The following is a 25,547-nucleotide window of genomic DNA, read 5'->3' as shown; positions in this document are numbered from 1 at the left end:
CGGGGAGAGAGAGAATGAGAATAAAATCAAGCAGGCTCCACACTGGCAGCACAGAGCCCGATTTGGGGCCCAGATTCACCAGCCATGAGATCAGTATTGGCCTGAGCCAAAATCAGGAGTTGGACCCTTAGCCGGCTGAGCCATCCAGGCACTTCCTTCCTGAAACATTTTCATAATTTGTACACTTAAATTGATCACTTGTACATAGTAAGGATGTGACTTTAGAAGGCAGTTTAGAGTTGGGAAGGCATGGACTTTGAGATTTTGATTGAAGAATTTGGTTTCTTGTTCTGTTATCGACCCTCTCTGAAACTTGTGAGATTTTCCTGAAGTTATGCACTGTTTTTGCTTGGATCATTTAGGCCAGAATTTGATCACGGCACACAGAGCAAGACAGCTGGGGAATATTATTTGTGCCAAACCACAGAAGAAAATTGGGGTTTTGTTTTTAGGAGAAAAGAGAGAATGGATGTAGTAGACAGGTAGCAGAGTTTTCCACAGACAGTACATTCAGATTTCTTCTCAAGTGCAGCGGGGATGAAGTTAGAAGCTTTTTTTTTTTTTTTTTTTAATTGATTTTGATACTGATTGAGAGAGCGTGCAAGCAGGGGAGAGGGGCCGACAGGGGGAGAGAGTGTTAAGCATGGAGCCCGATGCGGGGCTTAGTTTCACAACCCTGGGATCATGACCTGGGCCTAAATCACGAGTTGGATGCTCAACTGACATAGCCATCCAAGTGCTCCAAGTTAGAAGCTCTTCTAATAAATTATGTTGGTTACTATGGAAAGCTCTTATGTAGCAAATGCCAATAGTTTGTTTCCGTGTGTGAACGTAAATATCTGTGGCTTGGTCTTTGCAGACAGGAACTGTTTCAGCAAAAATTCCTCACTGGTGAATAATATTGAAATAATAATTCCAGAACAGTTTGCAAACCTTAAACCACTTAAATTGTTGGGGTGCTTCTTGGAAATTTAGGTTCTTAAGACCCACTGGAGGAAAAGCTGGTATATGGATGGCCCGTGAACAAAATGTGTAGGTCCCCACCCCCAGATGGTTGGAAATTTGTATATAACTTTTGACTCACCCAAAACTTAACCACTGATAGCTGCCTGTTTACAGGAAGCCTTGCTGACACATAAACAGTTGATTAACACATATTTTGTATGTTACATGAATTATGTACTGTAGTCTTACAATAAAGTAAGCGAGAGAAAAAAATGGTATTAGAAAATCATTAGGAAGATAAAACACATTTATGGTATTGTATTTAACAGAAAAATCCACATATGTGAACCCACACAGCTTAAACCCATGTTGTTCAAGGGACAACTATATTTCATAAGGGACCTGGTAGTGTACATTTTTAACAGGTGCTTTAGGTGATTCTGGTGCTAGTGATTCCAGTTAAATGTGGGAGAATGAAAGAAGAAGGAGGATCAAAAGTAGCTTCTGAATTTTTGAGCTCAGCAGGTGAGTAAATGATCATACTGTAACTGCTGTTACAAATAGTGGATCAGTAGAACTGGTTTGGGGTATGAAGATAGGGTGCGGGTTTCCTTTGAGGAGGTGCTGGTGTTAGGAAGTCGTTGAGAAGTACGGGCTGTGAAATCTCCCAAATCAGTCAGATATGGGAGTCATAAACTTGGGGAGCTTTCTGTTTTAAATAGTTGATTCCATGAAAGTGGGATGAGATTGCTCAGAGAGAAAAGATGCATGGCAAGGAAATATTTGCCAATTTGTTTTTCTCTCCCACCACTAAGAATGGTCACCCTTTTATGGCCTCTACCTTTCTTCCCTACCCACTCTTAAAATTTAGTCCTAAATAACTAAGTAACCTAAGTAACACTAACTAAATAGTGTTACTATTTTTTTATAAATAGTAATTAAAAAATTAAAAAAAATTTGTCTCAGGAATTATTTATGACAGTTACATATTGTTTTTGTAATCATGTATATACCACAGTGATTTAAACTTAAGTTTTAAACTTAAAAATTTTACATTCATATTGTTTCATGGTTTACTGCTAGTCTTTTGATAATGTGTAACCCACCTTTGCCATGTTTATTTTGAATCTTTTTTTTGTTTTGTTTTTCAATCTCATGTAACTTATTTGATCCTTTTTTTTTTTGAAGTTTATTTGCGGGGGGAGGAGCAGAGAATGAGAGGGAAAGAGAGAATCCCAAGCAGGCTTCACACTGTCCCATGAACTGTGATATCATGACCTGAGCTGAGACCAAGAGTTGGACACTTACTGGACTGAGCCACCCAGGCATCCCTTCCATATACTTTTTAACTTGTTTATTTTTTTTTGATTTGCTTATGATAAAATTGTAAATTTCCTTTTGTTGCCTTTTTGTAGTCCAGTGCTTTCCTTCTCCTTTGATTATTTCATTCTCTGTCTTCATAAGGCTTCTTTTCATAATGTCACATAAATAATATTACATAGTGTGTAATCTTTTAAGACTGGCTTCTTTTACTTACCATGATATCTTTGCAATGTATCAATGTTGTTTTATATATCAATTCTTCGTTCCTTATAATTACTAAGTACCATTCCATTATGTGGATTTACCACAGTTTATCCATCCATCCTTTGAGCACTTCTGAGTTCTTTCTAATTTTTTGGAGAATGTAAATAAAACTCCTATAACTTTGTGTACATATCTTTTTTAACAGTTTTTTAGGGGCACTTGGGTGGCTGAATCAGTTCAGCATCTGACTCTTGATTTCCCTTAGGTCATGATCTCAGTGTTTGTGAGTTTGAGTTCTGTGTCGTACTCTGTGCTGATAGTATGGAGCCTGCTTGAGATTCTGTCTCCTCTCTCCCCCTCTCCTGCTCATGCTCTCTCTTTCTCAAAATAAGTGAACATTAAAAAAGATGAAAGTTTTTAAAAAATTACACAGTATAATTCACTTTTTGAGGGAGTATAGTTCCATGAATTTTGACACATTTGTAGATTTGGATAACTACCACCATGGTCAGGATACAGAATTATTTCATCATCCTGGGAAAACTGTCGTGCACTGTTCCTTTCTATTAACACTCTTCCCCCCTTGTCTAACTTCTGGCAACCATGATTTGAACTCAGTACAGTTCTTTTTTTTTTTTTAATTGAAGTATAGTTGACATATAGTGTTATTTTCAGGTGTACAGCTTAGTGATTCAATACTTATCCATTACAGAATGCCCACAGTTACTGTCTGTCACCATACACAGTTATTACAATAGTCACTATTCTGAACGTTTGTACTTATATTATAACTGAAAGTTTGTCTTCTAAGCCTCTTCAGCTCTGGTACCCGTCCCCACCCCCCCAACCCCCACTCTGTTTTGTTGATTTTTAAATTCCACATATAAGTGAAATCACATGGTTTTTGTCTTTCTCTGACTTATTTCACTTAACGTAATACCTTCTAGGTTCATCCATGTTATCACATATGGCAAGATTTTTTTTTTTTATGGCTAAGTAATGTTTCATTGTGCATGAATATATATACACGTCGCATCTTTCTTCATCCATTCATCCATTGATGGATATTTGCGGTGCTTTCATATTTTGCTATTAAAAATAATGCAGCAGTTAACCTAAGGCTCTATGTATATTTTTAAATTAGTGGTTTTGTTTTCTTTGGGTAAATAACCAGAAGTGGAATTACTGGATTGTATGGTATTTCTGTTTTTAAGTTTTTGAGGTACCTCCATACTGTTTTCCACAGTGGCTACCCCAATTCTCATTCACACAAACACTGCACGATGGTTTCCTTTTCTCTGCACACTTGCCAGTACTTGTTATTTCTTGTTTTGATACTGGCCATTCTGACAGGTATGAGGTGAGTGTTCATTGTGGATTTGATTTGCATTTCCCTACTGACTAGTGATATTGATCATGTTTTTTTTGTCTGTTAGCCATCTGTCTTCTCTGGAAAGATGTCCATTCAGGTCCTTACATCCTTATTGGATAGGTCATTTGCAGATCTCTTTTCCCATTCAGTAGACTGCCTTTTAGTTTGTTGATGACTTCCTTCACTGTGCAGAAACATTTTAGTTTGATTCATTATAATCTTGTTAGTATCCTGTTTTTGTTCAATAGTACTTTAAGACTCATTTTGACTTTTTTCTGTCATCATTCAACCTGGAAGAGGATTATTCACGTCGTGTATTTGCTCCAAAACAGTGCTGTTGTTTTTTCCTTTCTTCCTTTTAATGTTTAGTGTTGGTTTCACATTCTCTTCCTGCTGCAAATGTGGAGGTGAGAGACTCCTATTGATTGTTAACTTTACCAGTCAAGTGGATTCATCAGCCTGTGAAGAGTAAAAAGGGAGAGCCAGTACAATGAATATGCTAGTGGGTGAAATTTAACTTTCCTTTGAGTTTGAAACAACCATGTTGGGAAACTGTTTTCCCTGTTTATTAACTGTATCACATTTGGGATATCACGTATCCTTGCCCAGTTTTCTTCCTACTGCTGTTACCCTTGTCGAGGAAGATTGTGTAGATTTTCATTTGTAGATTTTCTCTTACATAAGCTTGTGCTTGCACTGTAGCTGTCCAGCATAACTGCTTTTAAATTTACTCTCGGCAACCCAGTGATAAAGGATGTGTTCCCTCTCTGTTGTAGGTCCTCCTTGGCTCCATCAAAAAGGACAAATTAGTGGTGTTTTGTTAGAATTTTTTTTTACTTGTTATGTCTTGTTTCTTTTTTAAAGAAAAGGATTTGCAAGTCATTGTTTAGTGTTCTCTTTTAATATGACCCCATCTGTCTTGTATTTTGCTGAAACTCTTCAAAGCTTCTGATATGTGGAGGTCACATTTTCCCAGATGCAAAATTTTCAGTCTTTGTGTAAAGTAGGGTTTCTTGAGACACAGAATAGAACTAATTATAAAAGAAAAGGTTGATAAAATTTGACCAGTTTAAAATCCGTTCATCAAGGGGATCACCAGTCAGAGCATGTGGCTCTGGATGTCAGGGTCATGAGTTCAAGCCTCATGTTGAGCATGGTGTCTACTTAAAAAAAATTCTGTTCATCACAAGATGCTTTAAAGAGGGTAGAGGCCCTAGGAGAAATATGGACATAAATGACCAAAGATTAGTTAGTATCAAGAATGTGGAATATAGAAAGAACTCCTGTGAATCAGTTTAAGAAAAAAGATGAACCCAGTTAAAAAATGGGCAAAAGATGGATTGAAACAAATATGGCTAATAAGCATATGAAAAGATAGTCTTATTATTAGGGAAATACAAATCAGGAGTATAATGAGAAAATCTTTATATCCATTTATTTGGTGAAATTAAATTGAGAAATTTGATAGTATCAGGCATCGGAGAGACTGTAGATCAACAAAATCTCTTCTCCAGCTGGAGATAGGACCATTAAATTGATAAACCAGCCATGTGGGGAAATAATTTTGTATTTTTTTTATAAAGCTGAACATTTCATATACTTTATAATTCCGCAGTTCTCCTGCGTGAACTGGAGCTACATACACACCTGAGAGAAACTTCCTAAATACATTGGAAGACACACAAGAATGTAGATGATAGTAAAACTGGGAATAACCTAAATGTTCATCATCAAGAAAAGAGCCAAAATATATTGGTGCCATACTGATAGAGTGGAATGATTGAGCAGTATGTGTGAATCTTTTTCCTTCTTTTTATTTGGAAATAATTTTTAATTTATTTAGAAGAATAAGAATAATAGGAGAAACACTCCTATGCCTTTTATACAGATTCACCTATTAGCATTCTTCCCTGTTTGCTTTTTTGAACAATTTGAGAGTAAGTTCCATATATCATGGCTGTTTATCCCCCCAAAAGTATAATGTATATTTCCTAAGGATAAGGATATGTAACCACAATACCATTACAAGTTGATCCTCAGTGTCCTTTTTTCTAGAAAAAGATCTGGGCTACTGGTAGAGGACCTAGAATGGCCAAAATAATTTTAAATTTTAAGAACAATTTTAGAAGGCTTCTACTAATCTGACCTGAAATCTTTGCCTTCCCCTGGTTTGGGAAGATTTTTTTCTTACGCTTTTTCAGGGAGTTTTTAGTTTTAAATTTTATATTTGGGTCTGTGGTTACTGTAACTTTCATTTCTCTTTCTAGTGTGTTCATGGTTTTCTTTAAGTTCTTAGGCCTACTTGTGATAAAAGACAAGGACTTTAAGAAGCTAAGTCCATCTTCTCATCACTGGGTCTTTAATTGACTTTTTGTTTGTTTGTTTGTTTTCTGGTTATTTTGACAACAGAGGAATTCCCCAGGTTATCTTGCCAGCAAAGCACCCGATGGACAAGCCTGCTAGACATCCTGTCAGGTTATGTGATGCTTAGAAAGTCATGCCCTCTCTTTTAAAGTAAGGGATAGTGGTGAAACTTAAAACTGGAAGAGAAATCTGTGCTAATTATCATAGTATTTGCCTAGTTCTTCATTCTTCTGTTTTAACACACGCTTTTGGTAGGTTTGGTTAAAGTCAAGCTTAATGACAGACCAAGCAGGGCAAACTCACTAAAAGATTTTAGGGAACAGAAGATAATTTAAAATATAAAATAAAATTTGATTTGTTGTTAGGATTCATATGTAAAAAGAAAAAAGCCAGAAAATGTTCTTGGAAATGAGAAACATGAATGTCAAAATAAAAAAAAAAATACAGTGAGCAAGCAGATAATAAAATGCTCATGTTTTAGATCTAGTTGATTTGGAGTTTCAAATCAAAGAAATTTCCATATGTGGAGTAATAGAGGTAAAAAATATAAAAGGTAAAAACAAGTGATGGAAAGAGGCCATGTCTACTGTCTTTCTAGAGTGTTGAAAAGAGTATAGGAAAAAACCATCAAAGGGAAGAATGATTAGAGAACATGCCCAGAGCCAAAGGTTGCATGTTTTCAGAAGGAATGGGCTCAGGCTGAGTGAGTAGCAGGATTATTTCAAATTAAAAAGAGTTAAAGATAGGATAAAGAGAAAATCTTGAACTCCCTGAGCAAAAGACAAATTACCTACTAGAAGGGAAGGAGAATCAGACTATCAGAATTTTTCCATCTACAACTCTGGATACTCCTATGGAAAGTCTTATTTCAGAGTGGAGGGGAATGGGGTATGTAGAATTACATTTTTAAGGTGAGTGTCCCATTATATCAGTGAAGGCGAAATGCAAAATAAAGATTTCAGGTGTACAAGAGTAGCTGCGTATCCTTCATGAGAAGGTAACCTGAAGAAGTTTTTTCAGCAGAATGAAAAAGGTGTTCAAGAAAGATCACATCTGGTAACTGGTTATACTAGAACAAATATCTCTCTGCAGGGACTCTATCCATCAGACAGGTCTTCTTAGGACTATAAGCATCTCCACCATGGTCTTTGAAGCCTGACAGATGAAATGAGCCCTCAATGGGGAACCACTGACCTTGGAGAAGTGAAGGAAGCTAAAGAAAATAAAATTCTAACTAAGGAAGCTAAAGAAAATAAAATTCTAACTAAAAGAAAATAAAATTTCTAACTTATTATGTTCACTGAACATAAGCTCTGTGAGAGCAGGGCTTGCTTTGTTCTCTGCTTAATCCCTAACACCTAATGACTGGCACATAGTAGCTGATTAAATATTCGTTGAAGGAGTAAATGCTTTGAAGAGTCTCTTTCCTTTGGGAAAGTTTGAAAGTCATTGCATTTTTATTTATTGGTTTAAATTGCTGTACTTTTCTATTTAGGGACTGTGTACTTGATCAAGTTACATAATAAATGCTGCCAATTAGTTTTTCCATTTGTAGTAATGGATAGTAGTATATAAACGATTTATTATAGTTAGAACAAAATGTTAAGAGATGGGATGGAAGGAGAGAAAGCTTTGAGGAAGGGTAAATGAGTGCATCCTTTTTCTCATCTGAAGGTAACATGATTGTTTAAAGATGATATGTCAAGCAGTTGTACCTTAAGCATATTATTTAAAGTCATAAAGACAGTCACTAAAACTAAAGATAGTGTGGCTTCTAGTGGAAGGAGGGGAAGAGAAGGAGAATGTAACACGTCCCGGGTGATAAATTACTTATCATATACAATGGAAATTGATAAGCGCCTGCATTGAAAAATTAAGTTTATGTGTTAGTATGCTACATAAAGTTATCCTGGCAACCTATTAGGAGGAACTCAAACTAGAAGGGACTAGAGGTGGGTACAGGAGCTTACTTTTTACTTTAACTTGCTATTTTTAATATATTCTGATGATAAAGCTAGTTTAAGTGGAAAATAAGCAAGAGAACAAAAACTAATAATGTTCTGAGTATATTTGTATAGATAAATTTGAGTAATCATCACAGCAGTAGAATCTATTTTTGACTACTTTGATAATCCTTTTATTGAAATATTATTTATGTGAGTCATTTAGATCCTAATAGATCTTTTTTCATTCATATAAACCTTTATTGATCAGGAAACCTAATCTCAAGTGAAATGTTTAGTTTTATTCCACATAGAAATTAGAGTTTTCAATTGCCTGTAACCTTGAGATGAATTCGTAAATAAGGTTTTACCTGTTGGCTCAGAAAGAGATGAAAACCTGCAGTTTATGCGAAAACAAGACATAATTATAATAAAATTATAATAAAATCCTTATTAAGCCATTTTAATCTCTAGAATCTTATATGTATTTTCCTCACGTATACTATTTTGTTAGTTATTTTGGAAGGCATATATGCTCACCACTATACCACCAACGCTTTTGTTAGTTATTTTGAAAGAGTAAATTTTAGTACCTCCAATAATATTTTTCATAATGGGAATAATTTGGATTCTAAGATGAGATGATAGGTCTGTCTCAAAGTGACCCAAGTTTTTTGTTAATATAGAAGTCACTTCAACAATAACTCTACCAGTGACAACAGTAAGCATTTCTCTGACAATTCTATTCTTTTTCTTAAGTAGAGCATTTAGTTTAATGTTTTTCCGATTATGCAAATGATAGTTCTTAAAGATCAGGAGTTAGTCCAAGTCTGTGCTCAACTACCATTTGGTAAACTTCTTTGTGGATGGGCTTCTTTTATACTGAGTTGAGTTATGATTAACAGAAACAAATTCAGTACATAAAATCCTGTTTTTCCTCTGATCTTTACTGTAAATTTTGAAGAATATTATTTCTTTGGAAAATAGTTTTTGACACCAGATGTGTCACACTGGATACCATAAACTTTTTTGTTTATTAGGCTCCATGCCCGATGTGGGGTTTGAATTCACACCCTGAGATTAAGAGTCACATGTCACAGGTGCCAGCCAGGCACGCTGATACTATACACATTTATATTACATACTCAAATGAGTAATTCTGATAAAACATTGAGTGATATTTTTGTATAGTCAAGATGATACAGTTTTGAGGATAGTAATACTCTGTTTTGAATATTTTGGTAATTATTCTTTGTAAGCCAGAGTTGGGGAAATGATGTGCTCTGATTATTGTTTTATAGTTCTGATTTGTTTTTGTTTTTTTCCCAGATGAATGTTATTGCCCCATAGGAGAGTTAATAGTGGTTGTATTTTGTTTTCAGTGCTGTTACAGAATTTTAGAAGTTTAGTAAATGAACTATCTATAGTTTACTGGGTTATTTCTAGATCTTTCAGAGGGACTTGTTGCATAACTATTACAGTATGAACAGTCATTAAATTTGATGAGTATCTCAATTATTTTTCTTCAGCAAATACATGATTACTGCATGAACATATGTACTTAGGTGATAGGAATTATCTTGTTTAAGTTTTGGGACATAACTTAAATTGTTGAATTGTCTTTCTTGTACACTTAATGATTTATTTTAAAATTTTAATGTGCAGTTTCTTAATTTAGAAATTTACTATATTGAACTCTAATTTCTGAGTGAAACTGACTTCACTGTCTCTTGACAGAAAACTGAATTTATAGAAAGGTATTTCAACTCTATGACATTACACATTTAATATTGGTGTGTTCTCTTTTGCATTTGAAATAAACAGAAGAATGGAAAAAAGGTAATAGACTATATAATAAAATAACTAAGGTATAAAAAAGCTACTAGTTAACAATTCCACTTTTGAGTTTAAAGCCTGGAATGTACTCATTTTGTTTTTTTTATTTTATTGTAAACAGACCAAACTCTGATTCCAAAATAGAACTGCGTGTGGATGGATCCCTTCATGTGGCTTTGGGGGCCTCTGCTCCTGGGCCCCCAGACCAGCCATTTTGTGGGAGGGCTGTGCTGGCGCAGCTTGTGCAGCTTGTCTGCTCAGCCTGCAGCACCGTGGGGTTACATCCCTGTGGCTTTTTTTTTTTTTTTTTTTTTTAACCTGGGATACCTCATTCATTCCAGCGGATAAATAGTAAGGGTTATTCTCAAGCCACTAAAGACAAATAGCCCTTCATTGTGGAATTCAATCTGCTCGGACAAACATAATTAATTTCTCTCAGTGAAGTTTTATATTTTTGAGTATTGAGGCCCTGCATGTCTCCTGATGAATATATTCTATTTTTTTAAGTTTAGTTTAATTTTGGTATTTTTTATTTTTTAAAGTAGTTCATACTTTTACTTTTCAGTTGTTTGTTGCTGGTTTATAGAAATATTTTGTATCTTGTGACCTTTGTAAATTCACCTGTTGGATCTAGTAGTTCTAATAGAATAGTCTTTTTTATTATTATTAATTTTTTAATGTTTTATTTATATCTAGGAGAGAGAGAGAGAGACAGCGTGAGCAGGGAGGGTCAGAGAGAGAGGGAGGCACAGACTGAAACAGGCTCCAGGCTCTGAGCTGGCAGTCAGCACAGAGCCCGACGCGGGGCTCGAACCCATGAACCGCGAGATCATGACCTAAGCGAAAGTCGGACGCTTAACCGCCTGAGCCACCCAGGCGCCCCTCTAATAGAATATTCTTAGGATTTTCTGCCTAATAGTCCCATTGTCTATAAGTAGAGATCATTTTAATTTTTTTTATCTTTATGCTTCTTTTTTGTGTGGGATTTTAATTTTAATATAGTATGGCTTAAATGTGGAATTAAGTGAAAATTCTAAAATCAAAATAAGAGTACACATAAACAAAAAATTTAGTGTCATGAGTGATGTTAGTTATAAGACTTGTTAGAATCATGTTCTTATTCTCATATGTACCTAAACTAATATATGTTATGACTGTTGTCCACCATTTTTCACTATTTGAACTTACTCCTAACTCTTCCATTTTACAGTACACTTTGAGATTACTTGATCTTTGGTTGGTACAGATAAATTGATTATAAATTATTAGACCGCATCTATTCTTTTTTAAAACCTGAAATACTTCTTTATTTTCTAAATGCAGACTTGGGCACTGGACTCTTTTAAAGCAGTTTCTTATTCTAGTGTGGTCATGCAGGGGATCAAGAATGTTAAGTTTCACTTACATGGAAACTTTACAAAAAATCGAAGATTTGGCTTCCCAAAACAGAGCCTCCAAAGCATAATTGTTATCTTCTAAATTTTTCTTAAAATTTAGAATTTATTTCACAGTGCAGAATTGGTCTATTTCCTTATATCTTTTGCCTTTTGCCTTCTTACTGCAGAATGATCGATCATGTTTTTGGGACAGTGCAGGTTAGAAGCTTATCTCAGTATTAAAACACTTTAATGGATCTGGACAAATGGCACAGGCTTTTGAACAGCTGGGAGTTTTATCCATCTGTTATTGCCCTTGTTCTATGCTCTAGTGTAAAGTTTTTCAGTTGTGTAAGCCAGTCGGTGTAGATTTTAATTCTGGTAAATAATTAATGTTCCTTCTGAAGAATTGAATCTATGATATATTTTAATTACAGTCATTGTACATCTAAAACCTTGTCTTTTTTCGAAACGTGTCCCTCCTCTTTTTTATTTAAGTCTGATAATTCACTGGTTTTAACTTCGGGGCAGAATTTAACTTATTCTCATAAACAATACAAAGAGAAGCTGGGCAACCATTAAAATTAGCAATGTACTCTGTAGAACATCTATGTATTTCATATTTCTGTAGCAATACAATACTTAATATATTTGGGACTTGTATTTTTCTAATTTTCTACTATGATTTTTAAACCTTTATTGGGAAGTAATTTTTAGATTTACAGAAATGTTGAAAGATAATACAGGATGTTTCTCTGTATGCAGTTTCTCCTAATATTGACATGTTACATACTCATAGTATGTTTATTCAGACTACGAAATTAACATTGGTATAGTACTGTTAACTACAGGCTCTTTTCCAGATTTCCCCACTTTTCTCATTAATGTCTTTTTCTGTTCAAGAACTGGAAAACCAGTTTTGTATTTAGTTTTTATGTCTCCTCAGTCTTCTCTAAATTATGACAGTTTCTATGTCTCTCATGGCTTTAACATTTTTGAAGATCGTACTAGTCAGGTGCTTTATAACGTGTCTTTCAGTGTTGGTTTATCTAGTGCTTTCCCGTGATTATACTGAGTTTATGAGAAGAGTACTACGTAAGTACTCTTTTTTTTTTTTTTACTTCAATCACTTTATTTGAAAATCCTTAGTGATTTAACATCATGGTTCTGTTCTTGCGCAGGTAGTTGATGAAGCCTAGGGTTGCCACAAGGCCTGCTAAGGCAGCCACAGCCACCACAGTCTTAAAAGCAATGTATCCGGCAGCCCCGTACCCTTTTGAGTCCACAACATCTCTGAGTGAAGAGCTATCTGATAGCAGGAGGATGGGCCCTGGAAGACTTACGATCATTTTCTCTTCTTTAGTGTTAGTGTTGCCTGTGGCTCTCTTGTGTCTGGATGACTCAGAGCAAGTCACAGAACACAGAGGGGAGTCAGGAAAGAGTACTTCTCATCTTATCGTGTGTTAACTTACTACTCATAATATCAATTTTGATTGCTTGGTTAAGGTTGTATCTGCTAGGTTTCTCTGATGTAAATGTCCCTTTTCTCCGTTCGCATACTCTGTTCTTAGAAGCAAGTCAGTATGTCTAGCCCCACACTTTATTTCATTTTTTTAATTTAGATTTTAGTTAACATGCAGTGCAGTATTGGTTTCAGGAGTAGAATTCAGTGATTCATCACTTACATACAGCATGCAGTGCTTCTCACAAGTTCCCCCCTTAATACACATCCCCTATCTAGCCGTCTCCCCCCCCCCCCCCATCAGGGCTTAGTTGTTCTTTATAATAAGAGTCTCGTGTTTGCTGCTCTTCTCTTTCCCCTCTCCTTCCCATATATTTTATTTTTCTAATTCCACATGTGAGTGAAATTATATATTTGTCTTTCCCTGACTTACCTCGCTTAGCATAATACAGTCTAGCTCCATCCACGTCATTGCAAATGGTAAGATTTCATTCTTTTTGATAGCTGACTAATATTCCATTGTGTGTGTGTGTGTGTGTGTGTATGTGAGAGGGAGAGAGAGAGAGACATCTTCTTTATCCGTTCATCTGTTGATGGACATTTGCAGCCCCACACTTTAAAGAAGGAAAAGCAAGCCCCACCTCATGCAGGAAAGAGTATTAAAGAATTTGTGAAATTTTGGGGTGGCTGGGTGGCTCAGTCGGTTAAGCGTCTGACTTCGGCTCAGGTCATGATCTCACGGTTCAGGGGTTTGAGCCCCGTGTCGGGCTCTGTGCTGACAGCTCAGCCTGGAGCCTGTTTCGGATTCTGTGTCTCCCTCTGTCTCTAACCCTCCCCTGTTCACCCTGTCTCTCTCTCTTTCTTTCTCAGGAATAAATTTCACAATTTTTTTTTTAATTTATTTAGCTTTTGTATTTTTTTTTCTAGAATATTCCTTTTGTCTTAGATGTATCCTACAGTTCGCTAATTGTTTTTTCTTTGTTATGTCCAGCTCTTTTTTTCCCTAATTGGTAGTTTGAGGTATTTCTTGGACTTAATATTCTACTTTCTAAATGAGGCAGTGACCATTTTCCCGTTTAATTCATCTACTGAAATACTGTTTGAAAATTAGATTTTTAAGCTAGACAGAGATGTTTGTCTTTTTGCATTTGGATCTCAAGTGCCTGCCTGCCTGTTTTTTCTTTTTTTTTCCTTCCAGTTATTCACTAGCTCCTTCTGTAGTTCTGTGTTATTCTACTTGTGTTCCTAGTGCTTTCTCTTTCTCTCTTTTTTTTGGGGTGGGGGGTGGTGGAGGGATGGTGTGGCTTCTTAGATACACATTTACTTTACCCTTCCTTGTGGCCTTTCTAATCTCAGGTCTGGTTACTGAACTATTGCTAATAGTGATAAACCTACCAGTGATTAAAAGGAAGTAAGTCATTTATCTCTAATGTTAAGGGCAAGCTGTTGGCCTTAGAAAACTTTTGTTTTCCAGCGTTTTCTTAGGTAGAAAAGTCTTAGCTCATCTGTTAAACTCTGTCAAAAAGACATGGGTTGGCAAGTAAACTTCCTCCTGGAGCTCATCTCCACATGCCAGCTTCGGGATCTTGACCTTAGGCTCATGTTAGTCTCCAGTGTGTGCTCAGCTCAAGGTGGGGAAGAAGCCCCTATACCAGACTCTAACGCCCTCTAATCTCCGAACCTGCCCGTGTGAGGCCTAGCTCTGTTAATGGAAAAGGAGAGGAGGAAGAGTTCCTCTACAGCTTTTATATAAAGATAAAAATTCTATGAGTCACTTTGGAATCGTGTCTTAATAAGTGTGTGTGTTTAAAATGCCTTCTTCTGAACTAAAGACCTGGTCCTTTAGGTGTACGGGACCACGGCTTCTTTTGAGTGATTCTCGTTCCCTTTCTCCCTGTGTTACTTGCAACAGCACACCAGCATGCGCACCTTATGATGGCAGCTGTGTGCTGTGGACCTCAGAACGCCACCGTAGTTCTCGCTGACGGCTCGCCAGTGCTTAGTCTCCTATTTCTAGCGGCCTGTCGCTGGGAGCATGCCCACAGATGTCTCTTTGTGTTTAAATAATCTGTTTAATATTAACAGTGTCAGGTGCAGTTCTAGGTCTATTTAATATAAGCGTGGGTTTTTTTGGTTTTGTTTTGTTGTCTTGAAACCAAGGAGGTATTGACCGTATTCAGGAAGACCCAAGTTTTGTTGGTGGACAGTTACCATTCTAAGGGCTTCCGAATTTGTACACCCGTCCTGGCCCTTTCCTCTTCTCTGCAGACTCCTGTCTCCAGTTGCCTGTTTGACATCTTCTCTCAGTTGTCTAATAAGCATCTAAAATTTACTAGAACGCGGCTGCTTTGTCTGCCCCGCACCCTCTCCCCTTCCAGTAATGCCGGACTCATTTGTGAAAATTCTCCTTCTTGCTCCTTGTCTCCTCAGCCTGTCAGTAAGTAACACTCGCTGGCTCTGCTTTCCAAACGTGCCTGGAATCCAAGCTCTTCACTCGCTCGGCATCTGTCAGTCCTGCCGAAGAGCTTACTGTACTGGGTTATTACTGGGCTAGCCTTTCTGTCTGTCCCATTCTCACCTTGGCGCCTCTGCAGTCTGGTACCAGCAAAACAGCCCCTAGGAGATCCCCCTGGGACCCGTGAGACCCGACTGTTAGTTGTTTCATGCTTTTCCTGACACTGTTAGTGTCAGAGTATTGCTAACTTCAGAATACGTCAGCAGATCGTCCGCCGCCTTCTAGTCTCTGGAATAGTTGGTGTAAGTTTAGAATTATCAATTCTGGGACAGTTAATTAAATTCACATCTAAAACGTGAGAGCGTGGGGCACCTGGCTGGCTTAGTTAGAAGAGTACGTGGCTCTTGATCTTGGGGTTGTGAGTTCAGGTCCCACGTTGGGTGTGGAGATTACACACACAGACACGCGCGCGCACACACACACACACACACACACACCCATACCCATGTGAGCCTGGTGGGTTTTTGTTTGGGGTAGATTTTTAATTGTTGATTAAAGTTCTTTATTATAATTCTTTTCGGGTTTTCTATTTATTCTTGAGTTTAGTTTGGTAAATTGTGTGTAAATCATATTTTAAGGAAGTTGTTTTGTCTTAAGCTTTTTTTGCATATTGGCATTAGTGGTATTGTTATTTTTTTATTGTATCAGTCTTTTGATATTAATGTATCTTTTTCAAATTAGTCTTTCAAGAGATTTTTCTTTTTTCTTTTTTTTTTTTTTTTTAAATGTTTTATTTATTTCTAGGAGAGAGACAGCGTGAGCAGGGGAGGGGCAGAGAGAGAGGGAATCACAGACTCTGAAACAGGCTCCAGGCTCTGAGCTGGCAGTCAGCACAGAGCCAGGCTCTGAGCTGGCAGTCAGCACAGAGCCCGACGCGGGGCTCGAACCCATGAACCGCGAGATCATGACCTAAGCGAAAGTCGGACGCTTAACCGACTAAGCCACCCAGGCGCTGCATCAAGAGATTTTTCTATTGTTAGATTTTTTTTTTCTCCCAGACCTTAATAGATTTCCCCCGCCAAACACCAATTTTTATTCTCTTTGGTTCTCTATTCTTGTTTTCTGTTTCATTATTTTCTGCTGCTGTCCTTTTTTATTCCTTTTGGGGGTTTATTACTCATTTCCTAACAGATTGAGTTGGATGATGAGCTCATTACTTTTCAGACATTTTCCCCCTTTTCAAAAGTTCTACAGGTATAAATTTCTAAGTATTTGGTGGGACTTAGACTAAGCATTTTCATTCTTGTACTGATGTAAAAATTTTTGAATTTCCATCACGATTTTTTGGGAGATTATTTAGAAATGTGTTTTAGAATTTCCAAATGTGGGTAAGGTTTTTTAAGTTGTTATCTGTTTTGCTTTTAAAACTGATGTCAGAAAATGTGATGGTGCCTGTCATGGACCGTGGTTTTTATTGAGATTTGTTTCCTGGTCTGGAGTGTAGTCACCTTTTGTGGTTGTTCAGTGTGTACCCTATAATTGGTTCGATTTTTTTTTTTGTAGTATGTATGTACATTCGCTCTGTATTTTTACTAAGATATCTGCTTTACCCAATTACTTAGAGAAATGTGTTAAATTTCTCCTGCCCTAATGAGAAACCTGTCAAATTTTCTTTAGAATTCTGACAACTTTTAATGTATGTAAAGTTGTTTTTTAGTTTAATGTTACTGCAGCTTATTTTTAAAATGTCCGTTATTTAGTATGTGTTGACCATGTTATCTCCCAGCAGTGGTTTTGTAGGTGTTAATACAGCTGTGTCAGTCTTTATTTGGTTTGTGTTGTCATATGTCTTTTCGTTACTTTTAACTTTGTGCCCTCATGCTTTAGGTTGTTTTCTTGGAAATCATGTATAACTGGATTTTTGAAAATCAGTACTGTTATTTATGGTTTCATTGATGAACATACATTTTTTTGATGCTTGATATAAATGTATTTCTGCTGTCTTAATTTGTACTTTCTAATTAAATCTAGATCATTCAGTCTGTCCCCTACCCTTCTGTCCTTTTGTATTGATATATGTTTTTTATTTTCCTCTTTTCCTGTCCATTGAGTTAGAACTTATGCATTACATATATACATTTATTGTAATATGTATGTAATTTATATATTTTAAATTTGATTCATTTAAAAAAGTACATAGTTGATTATAGTTCAAACTGCAATAGTATCTCTGACTTCTATTAAAATAACACATGATCCTTCTTAATATAGCTGATCATCTTCCTTGAGTTAAACTTCTCTTTGTCCAACTTATCCTTAAATAGTGCCATTTTTTTTTTCTGTAGTTTTCCAGGTTCTTATGGAGTTGATGAATTTCTGTAGCTTTTATATCTAGCTAATTAAAGTAGGCTTCAGAATTTTTCAGACAAATCTATTTCTTTAGTTTAGAACTGAACTTTATGATTAGGCTTTTTTTTCAAAAGCTTTAAGACCTGCATAAAATTAGACTACAACATCCTGGTACCATATTCTCACTCTCTTTTTTTTTTTGTCTTTTTTTCTTTCTTCATTTTGTTGGATTTTTGTTTTTGTTTATCCTTTACAAATGTGATTAATTAGCTAGCTCTGAAGCAGGGTCCAGGTTCTGAGCTGTCAGCACAGAGCCTGATGGAGGGCTCGAACCCATGAACCGCAAGATCATGGTTGGATGCTTAACCAACTGAGCCACCCAGGTGCCACAAGTTTTGTTTAACTTTAGGGTATTCCACTGAAAATGTGTGTATGAAATGATTTTATTTGTAGTTATCATGTAGGGAGGACTTTTTTTTATTAGCTTTTTGTATGAAATACTGTTATTCAAGTTTTAGAAATACATTAAAATAAAAAAAAGGGGGGCGCCTGGGTGGCTTAGTCGGTTGAGCGTCTGACTTTCGCTTAGGTCATGATCTCGCGGTTCGTGGGTTCGGGCCCCACGTCGGGCTCTGTGCTGACTGCCAGCTCAGAGCCTGGAGCCTGTTTCGGTCTGTGACTCCCTCTCTCTCTGACCCTCCCCTGCTCGCGCTGTCTCTCTCTCTCTCTCCTGGAAATAAATAAAACATTTAAAAAAATAAAATCAAAAAAAGGAATTTAGTAACAAAGAACTTATAAAGTTCTCTTTGGAATTTAACATACAGTTTTCTGATGCTGTCACAGGATTGGAAACTAATGATCATTTGCGAAGTATATTCATGTTTATTATAGTCCATTTGCTAAGTATACTCATATTATTATAGAGCATATTTATTACTCTAAATAAATAAAATGGAAATAAAATGGGAGTAGTAAAAACAAAAAGGGAGAGTCTTATATGTTTAAACACAGGTCTTTTTCAGAGTGTGTTCTCTGGACCAGCAGTGTCTGGATAACCTGTGAACATGTTAGAACTGCAGACTCCTAGGTGCAGCTTCACATATTTGAAGCTCAGTAGTCTGTGTTTCCAGAAGTTTTAGAGATTGTTCTGATGTTAAAGGTTGTGAACGGTGTTACAAGGTGGTGCAAACTACATGATGCATTCATGTAATAGATAGATATTGGGGTAATAAACATGAAAACCACTCAGTTTAACTATTGTTCAAGGGATTTCCACCTTCTGAAAGGAATTAATAATAATAGTTAATAATCTAATAAACTATTAAGATTTTTTGATATGAAAAAGTAACAATCTGATGAATATGAGAATATGATATAGAGGAAGTTCATGATTCAGAGTATTTTGTAATTAACACTAAATTCTTAATTTAATGCAATTTTAGTACATTTTAATGCAGCTCTTTACCTTCTAACCCTACTTAACCAATAGTTTTCAAATTGCCACAGAGGCTGTTTAGTCTATTTGATACTCACCATTAAAAGCTCATTGAAAAGACTAGAAAGACATTCATATTCTCACCTTAAACAAAATCTCATGGGAAAATAGGGCTGTGGAGAAGGCCATAGTCTCTTGATAAAGGTCTTTGTGTTTGAAATTCTTTGTTTTAAAATGTTGTAATCATCCCTCAATAGTGTTCATAGGTAGTAGTAAATCTTTTTTAATTCCTTGAATTAGTATTTGAATAACTTTTTATTATGGTGCAAATAATTTCAACCTTTAAGTAATGATAGTATTTTATTAAACTTCTCTGTGCTTTTCTTTCAGGAGAGAAATAGAAACAAACAATAACCATATGAAGATGTCCTGTTAGAATCACAACACTAATGATGTAGACTCTGGAAATGCCTAATAAGTCAAAGAAGACATTATTAAAGCTTTTTTTCTGCTTAAGGTGACATCTTTGAACTCTAACACAGAATTGACTCTTCTTGTAATGGTTTTCATCAGCGCATCTGCCCTTACACTCTCACCAAACACACTTGAGAACTGTAACTTCGTCAAGCACTTTGTGTCCTGAAGCTTTTACCAGTATCTGCTGTCTTTTGTAATTATGCACCCTGGCTAAGGCACAGAAGACTGAATGAATGCAAGGGTTCATTAACTCTTTGAATTTGTTAAATACTAACAGTTAACCATTAGAAGTGGTTCAATGATGTAAGAGTCACACTGCTTCAACTTTTTCTTTGTTGTAGTTTTTAAATTGTCAATTTTTAGCTATTTGACAGATTAAAAGCAAAATAATCATGCCATATTTAGTCCTGGAGTTGAAGTCTAAATGTTTATGTGAAAAATTATTGTAGTAAACTTTTAATATGGCAAAGCAACCTTAAGCTCTATTTTAGCCAAATGAAACATAATCTGAAATTATATTAGAACATTTCCCTTGTCTTCAAACTGTTTGGTGTAACAGAATATTGATATGCAGCTTGGTGGACTTCACCAGTTAATGCACATTCTTCTCCCCTCCTCCCCCCAGTAATATGTATACTGAAAAATGTGCATTTGTCTGAGGAATTATTTTGTTTGCTACCACTTAATGAATCTCAAAATTTTGAGTAAATGTACCTCAGTCTAATCAGACTTTTTATGACCTTTATAACTACATTTAAAACCCTTAATTCCTATTTCTGGGTGTTTGCGAGCCTGATTGCGATCATGAAGTAAAAATTTATTACTCTAGGTATTCACTAGCTAAATAAACAATAGTTCTTGTTTAGCAAGCATATACTGTTCCTCAACTCTTTTCTCCAGCTTTTGCAGTGTCCTGGCATCCTTAAAATACTTTGAAAATATGGCCTTGATCCATGGATTAAATCAGTATCTAAGTGAATGTGTTGATGTTTTATTGATCAGATCTATATAAATGGGAATACAGCATATATCTGGGTATTCTTATAGTTATCTTTTTAACATCTTATTTTTTTCATTAATTACATATCAACATTAATTTTGTAACTTGAAACAAATTGATTTTGTATAATTCAACGTGTCAAGCATCTGTATTAACTGATTTGATGGCATAACGTAATGAAGATAATGTACTGCCCCTTATATTACTGTTCCAAAAGGAGAAAACTGTAGAAAGATACATTAAGGGTGAAAATAGCAATATAGTAGATTTGAATACCTTGATGTTTTGCATTACTCCATTTATGTTTACATCATGTTTAGAAATGTTTTCATTTACAGTGATCTTTGGTCACTTCAATTCAAAAATTTAGTGACAGATCTTTTTTTGAGGCTTTCATTTATATAATTTTTTGTACAATGTTTTCTTAAATGTACAAATACTGTGTTCGAGCGAGAAAAACACAGTATTTGCAGATAATCGTAACTACTTCACAGCTCTTTGGTAGTCCCGGTGTAGTTCTGTCAGTGTTTACTGAAGGGAACATCAAAACGTTAGTGGTATGTTACAGAATAGAAGACTTTCTTAAAGGAAAATTGCACCTATTTTACCTTTTTAAGAGTAAGCCATGAAATCTTGTAACATGTCTCTTAACTATTTATAGTGAAAATTGGCATTTGGGGATAGTCATCACAGCAATGTTCTGTATCCCTAAGATTATACAGGTAGGATGTGTCAAAGATGACTGTTGTCACTCTGGAGGTCCTATTTATTAGACAAAGCTGTAAAGGGGTGACCTTGTAGAAAGGGTCTGAGTCCTCTCTCTGAGGTTCTCTTTTTCTTGGTGCTTTATTAGCAACTCTGAATATTTTTATAAAACTAGTTACATTATAAGTGGATTCAAACTTGTTTAATTTACATTAGGTTTCTATGTAAGAAGTGTCACTCACTCAGCAAGCAGGCTGACTGCAAAAGTAGACTCAGATGTCAGATGTAATCGAGTAGTCTGTTCATGGTGAGGAGTACATCCCAGTGCCTTTAACCTGGATTTTAATATTAAGTGAAATGGGTGCAGTATTCCTTTGGGGAAAAAACCACACATACAAAAACAGCACTTTTATCTTTTCAAAATTGGTGATTTTTTTTCTTCTTTAAGTTTTCTTCAGAGCACCTACCTTCTCTTCCTCCTTGGTCTGTCAATGTATGGCAAAACGTTTTTTCTCTAAGTGAAATGATCACAGATTGTCTCAATAGCACAACTAACTGAATACTTCTTAACTGTAGGGACCAAAAGGGAGAGAGGCCGGCCCGGCCGCAGGAGACCCCTCACCGGGTGTTTGAGTCATCACAAATTAACACATTATTGGCCCAGTAAATTTCTTGCTTAATATTTTTCCAAGATCTGATTTGAATGTTTCTTATTAAAGTTATCTTATGTGGGTATTTTATTTTGAAAGGTATTATAGTTTGTATATTTAACAGTAAGGGGGAAAATGTAACCAAAATTAGTATTCTTTCTCTATACATATTGGTACTTGAAGATTCCTTTCAGAAGAAACCCCAGCCTTTTCTTAATTTCAATACTTAATTCCTCGTTTGAACTCGAGTGATCTTTCTCATTCAGAAGCTGTGTTCTTTTCGAATACCATGCATGGGGGTTAAGCTGATGTTAAAACAGTTTGCAATAAAAAAGAATCAGCTTAAGTCATTTAATCATTTCAAGTGCATTCTGCATCCTATAAAAATAAGTTTGAGAAATTAAGAGAATTGTGTTTTCATTAAGTTTTGCATATCTTTTGTTATGCCATGTAAATTCCCTTCTTTTTCGTATGATTAAAGAAAGGTTATGATAAAATGATTAGTTCATTTACATTCACTTGTAGCAATTACATGAGAATTTGAATTTTGTCGTGTTTGGGTTTGTTCATTCCTGTGAATGATGGTACAGTTAGGTGAGATTTTCTGTTATGGTACCCAAACTCACCATTTGGTCCTCTTTAATCTTTGAGGGTTTCAATAAAAATTGTTCACTCATATCTGTGTTTTTTTCCATTTTATCTTCAAAAATATGTATTGCCTGCCAGAAAACAGCATTCTTGTCTGTCCTGTTACGGGTTTCCTGATTGACATATCTCTCGAATACAAATAGATGTATCACTCATTTTAGTTGGCCATTTAAATTAAGTGGGGGGAATTAGAGAGAGGGAGGTTAACAGTTTATCCTAAGCTTTATCTGCTCCAGTGAGCTTATTGAATTACATGCTCTTAGTACTAAACTTAGAGCAAAAGAGAAAGAGGCCTATTTGTTTTCATGTAATAGGAGCAAGTGGTGGTACCAGCTGTCTAATAACCCTCATCCCCATTCTTGGTACCAAGGACGCTTCTCAAACAGTCTGTGTGTTATCCTTTGGGATCGATAGAGCTTATGTAGATAGGGTCTGTGATGAATCTGGATGGTGCGTTGGTTATTGGCTGAGCTCTTAGATTATCTGAGGTACTTGTCCTGATGGGGGAAACTGAGTTGAGTTTTGTGCGGCCTCTGAACAGGGCACAGTTTTACGGAATCTTACCCAGGTGTCCCGCACTGTGGCATCATTCAGAACCTCCTTTTACCAGTCATTTCCTAAAAGGAGTGTTTGCATTGCATCCGCATTTTTATATTTGAGGCCACCCATTTGTTGTTGGGTTTTTTGTTTTGTTTTGTTTTGTTTATTTATTTTGAGAGCACGAACAATGAAGGGTAGAGAGAGGGAGAGCAGGAGAATCCCAGGTGACTCCACACTGTCAGCGCAGAGCCCTATGTGGGACTCAGACTCATGAAATGTGAGGTCATGACCTGAGCAGAAACCAAGAGCCAGGACTCTTACCCACCTGAGCCACCCAGGCACCGTGGAGCCAAAATGTTCTTGCAGTCAGAAGGTAACTGACCAACTCCAGGTCCTTAGCTTTCTAATTACAGTCCTTGGCACTTGCATTATCTTGAGGTGTATTCTCATTCCTCTTGGTGCAGTAGTGGGAAGTCCACGTGGTAGTGGCAGTTTAAGCGCAGGTGGCGTATACTGCACTAAGTTCAGAATCCGAGTTACCTGTGCAACATTGGGACTAAATGTAAACGAAAAACTATCTTTGTAAAACTTCATGCAAGGAGGACCTAAGTGGAGTTCGTAACACTGTTGAGTTCTTCATCCCTTCCCGCCACCCAGCTTTCCTGTCCAGGCACCCTCCCTGCTACATAGAACACATGTAGGGATGCAGATACTTAGTGTCATTTTAAAACATTGGGTATATCTGACACCTCTGGAATCAGAACGCAATTATCAGATACGGGAGCGTCTTAGGATTAGAAGTTGAAAGACCGGACTCTGAGTTACTTCTAACTGGTAGATTGACATTGAGCAAATCATTTCCGTGTTTTAGTGCACTTAACCTGGAGATTGGTATAGAATGCGTCTAAGGTTCTTTGCCATTCTGAAGTTTTGTGATTTATGATTTAAAGAACTTTCTAGGCTATGACCTTCTAGCAATGGTGAATGTTCGGTCTTTAGAAAATAAGTTTGGAAACCAACATCATTTTTAATAAAATAATTTTATTTACAGAATATAAGTAGTGAATACCTCAGGTTTTATTCGTTGTATGTATGACTACTACTTTCCTTCAGTGATTTTTGAAGTTCTTTGGTACAAAATCCTCATTGTCCATTGTATTGATAAAAAGAGACAAAGAGAATTATATGTCCCAAAGAAATCCAAGGTTTTTTTCCTTCATTATCCTGTCATCCTTACGGATTTTTTAAATATGCTTTATGTTCTTAGAATAATTTTACAGGAAGCTTTGGAAGACAATACAGAGTTCCCATACACCTGACAACCAGCTTCCGCTACTATTAACATCCTACGTTAGTATAATAACATTTGTTGCAATTCGTAGGCAGGTATTGATGATACATTACCATACTTTTTTCATATTTTTAAAATTTTGTCTCCTGTCCATTTTTTAGTCCAGGATGCCATTACTTTTGGTCGCCATGTGTCCTTAGCTTCCTCTTGGCTCTGGTGGTTTCTCAGACTTATTTCTGATGATCTTGACAGTATTGAGTACGGGTCAGATTTTGTAGCATGCCCCTCTGGGATTTATTTTGTCATTTTAGGATTAGACTGAGGTTAGGAGTTTTGGGGAGGAAGGCCCCGAAGGGAAATGGCCATTTCCATCACATCATATGAGAGAGGGAGAGCCCACACATAGGCTCGTTGATGCTGGCCGAGGTCGTGTTGGGTTTATCCATTGCAAAGTCACTTCTCCATTCTGTCCTGTGCTCCTTGGAAAGAATCGCAGTCTGCCTTCGAGCGGGCAGTTGTGCTCCCCTTTATCCATGTACTTCTGAAGAGGAGCATGAGAATATGTTTGTCACTATCTAGTCTCATCCCAGCAGCCTGTATCAATATATTTTCTTTTTTGCTTGTATCTTTTTAGAACGCTTTTTCTACTTTCCCCTTCCTCTTTTTTTTCAACAGAACAGTTGTGTATTGGAGGAATTCTAATGGAGACTCCTACCTACTCTCAGTTCTAAATGTATATGTAAGATGATGATTTTAACAAGGGGATTGAAGATGTATTAATAAAGGAGATTTAGATGGTGACAAAGTAACTCAGTCTTACATGTATAGACAAGAATGGATGGTCATTCAGATTTGGCTGGGCTGAAAGCCCTGAGTTAGGAGCTAACCAGTTAGGGTTACAGTGGTTCTTTCCTTTAAAAAGAAAGGGTGATTTAAATAGCTTGGCATCTGTTTTTTGATGGGATTCTTTGGAGATACTCTTTTTTTTTTTTTAACGTTTATTTATTTCTGAGAGAGCGTGAGCTGGGGAGGGGCAGAGAGAGAGGGAGACACAGAATCCAAAGCAGGCTCCAGGCTCTGAGCCATGAGCCCAGAGCCGATGTGGGTCTTGAACCCACGAACTGTGAGATGATGACCTGAGCCGAAGTCGGTCGCTTAACGGACTGAGCCAC

At 36.4% G+C, this 25,547-nt stretch overlaps 1 protein-coding gene across 5 annotated transcripts in view; it reads left to right on the top strand.

Annotated features, from left to right (window-relative positions):
• The window catches only part of YTHDF3 (YTH N6-methyladenosine RNA binding protein 3), a 40,897-nt gene extending 18,323 nt beyond the window's left edge, over positions 1-22,574 (top strand). For all 5 annotated transcript variants that reach the window (XM_039254598.1, XM_039254601.1, XM_039254600.1 and 2 more), the window contains one exon: positions 19,455-22,574. In XM_039254598.1, the coding sequence (XP_039110529.1) occupies positions 19,455-19,478 (24 nt within the window). In that variant the 3' untranslated portion in view covers positions 19,479-22,574. The remainder of the gene's footprint in view (positions 1-19,454) is intronic.
• The last annotated feature ends 2,973 nt before the right edge of the window (positions 22,575-25,547 follow it).

The sequence above is a fragment of the Hyaena hyaena genome, unplaced genomic scaffold (assembly GCF_003009895.1).
Source record: "Hyaena hyaena isolate Hyena2069 unplaced genomic scaffold, ASM300989v1 scaffold_496, whole genome shotgun sequence".
NCBI lineage: Eukaryota > Metazoa > Chordata > Mammalia > Carnivora > Hyaenidae > Hyaena > Hyaena hyaena.
The sequence above is the reverse complement of the archived record's forward strand: the minus strand, read 5'-3'. Positions and strand labels throughout refer to the sequence as shown.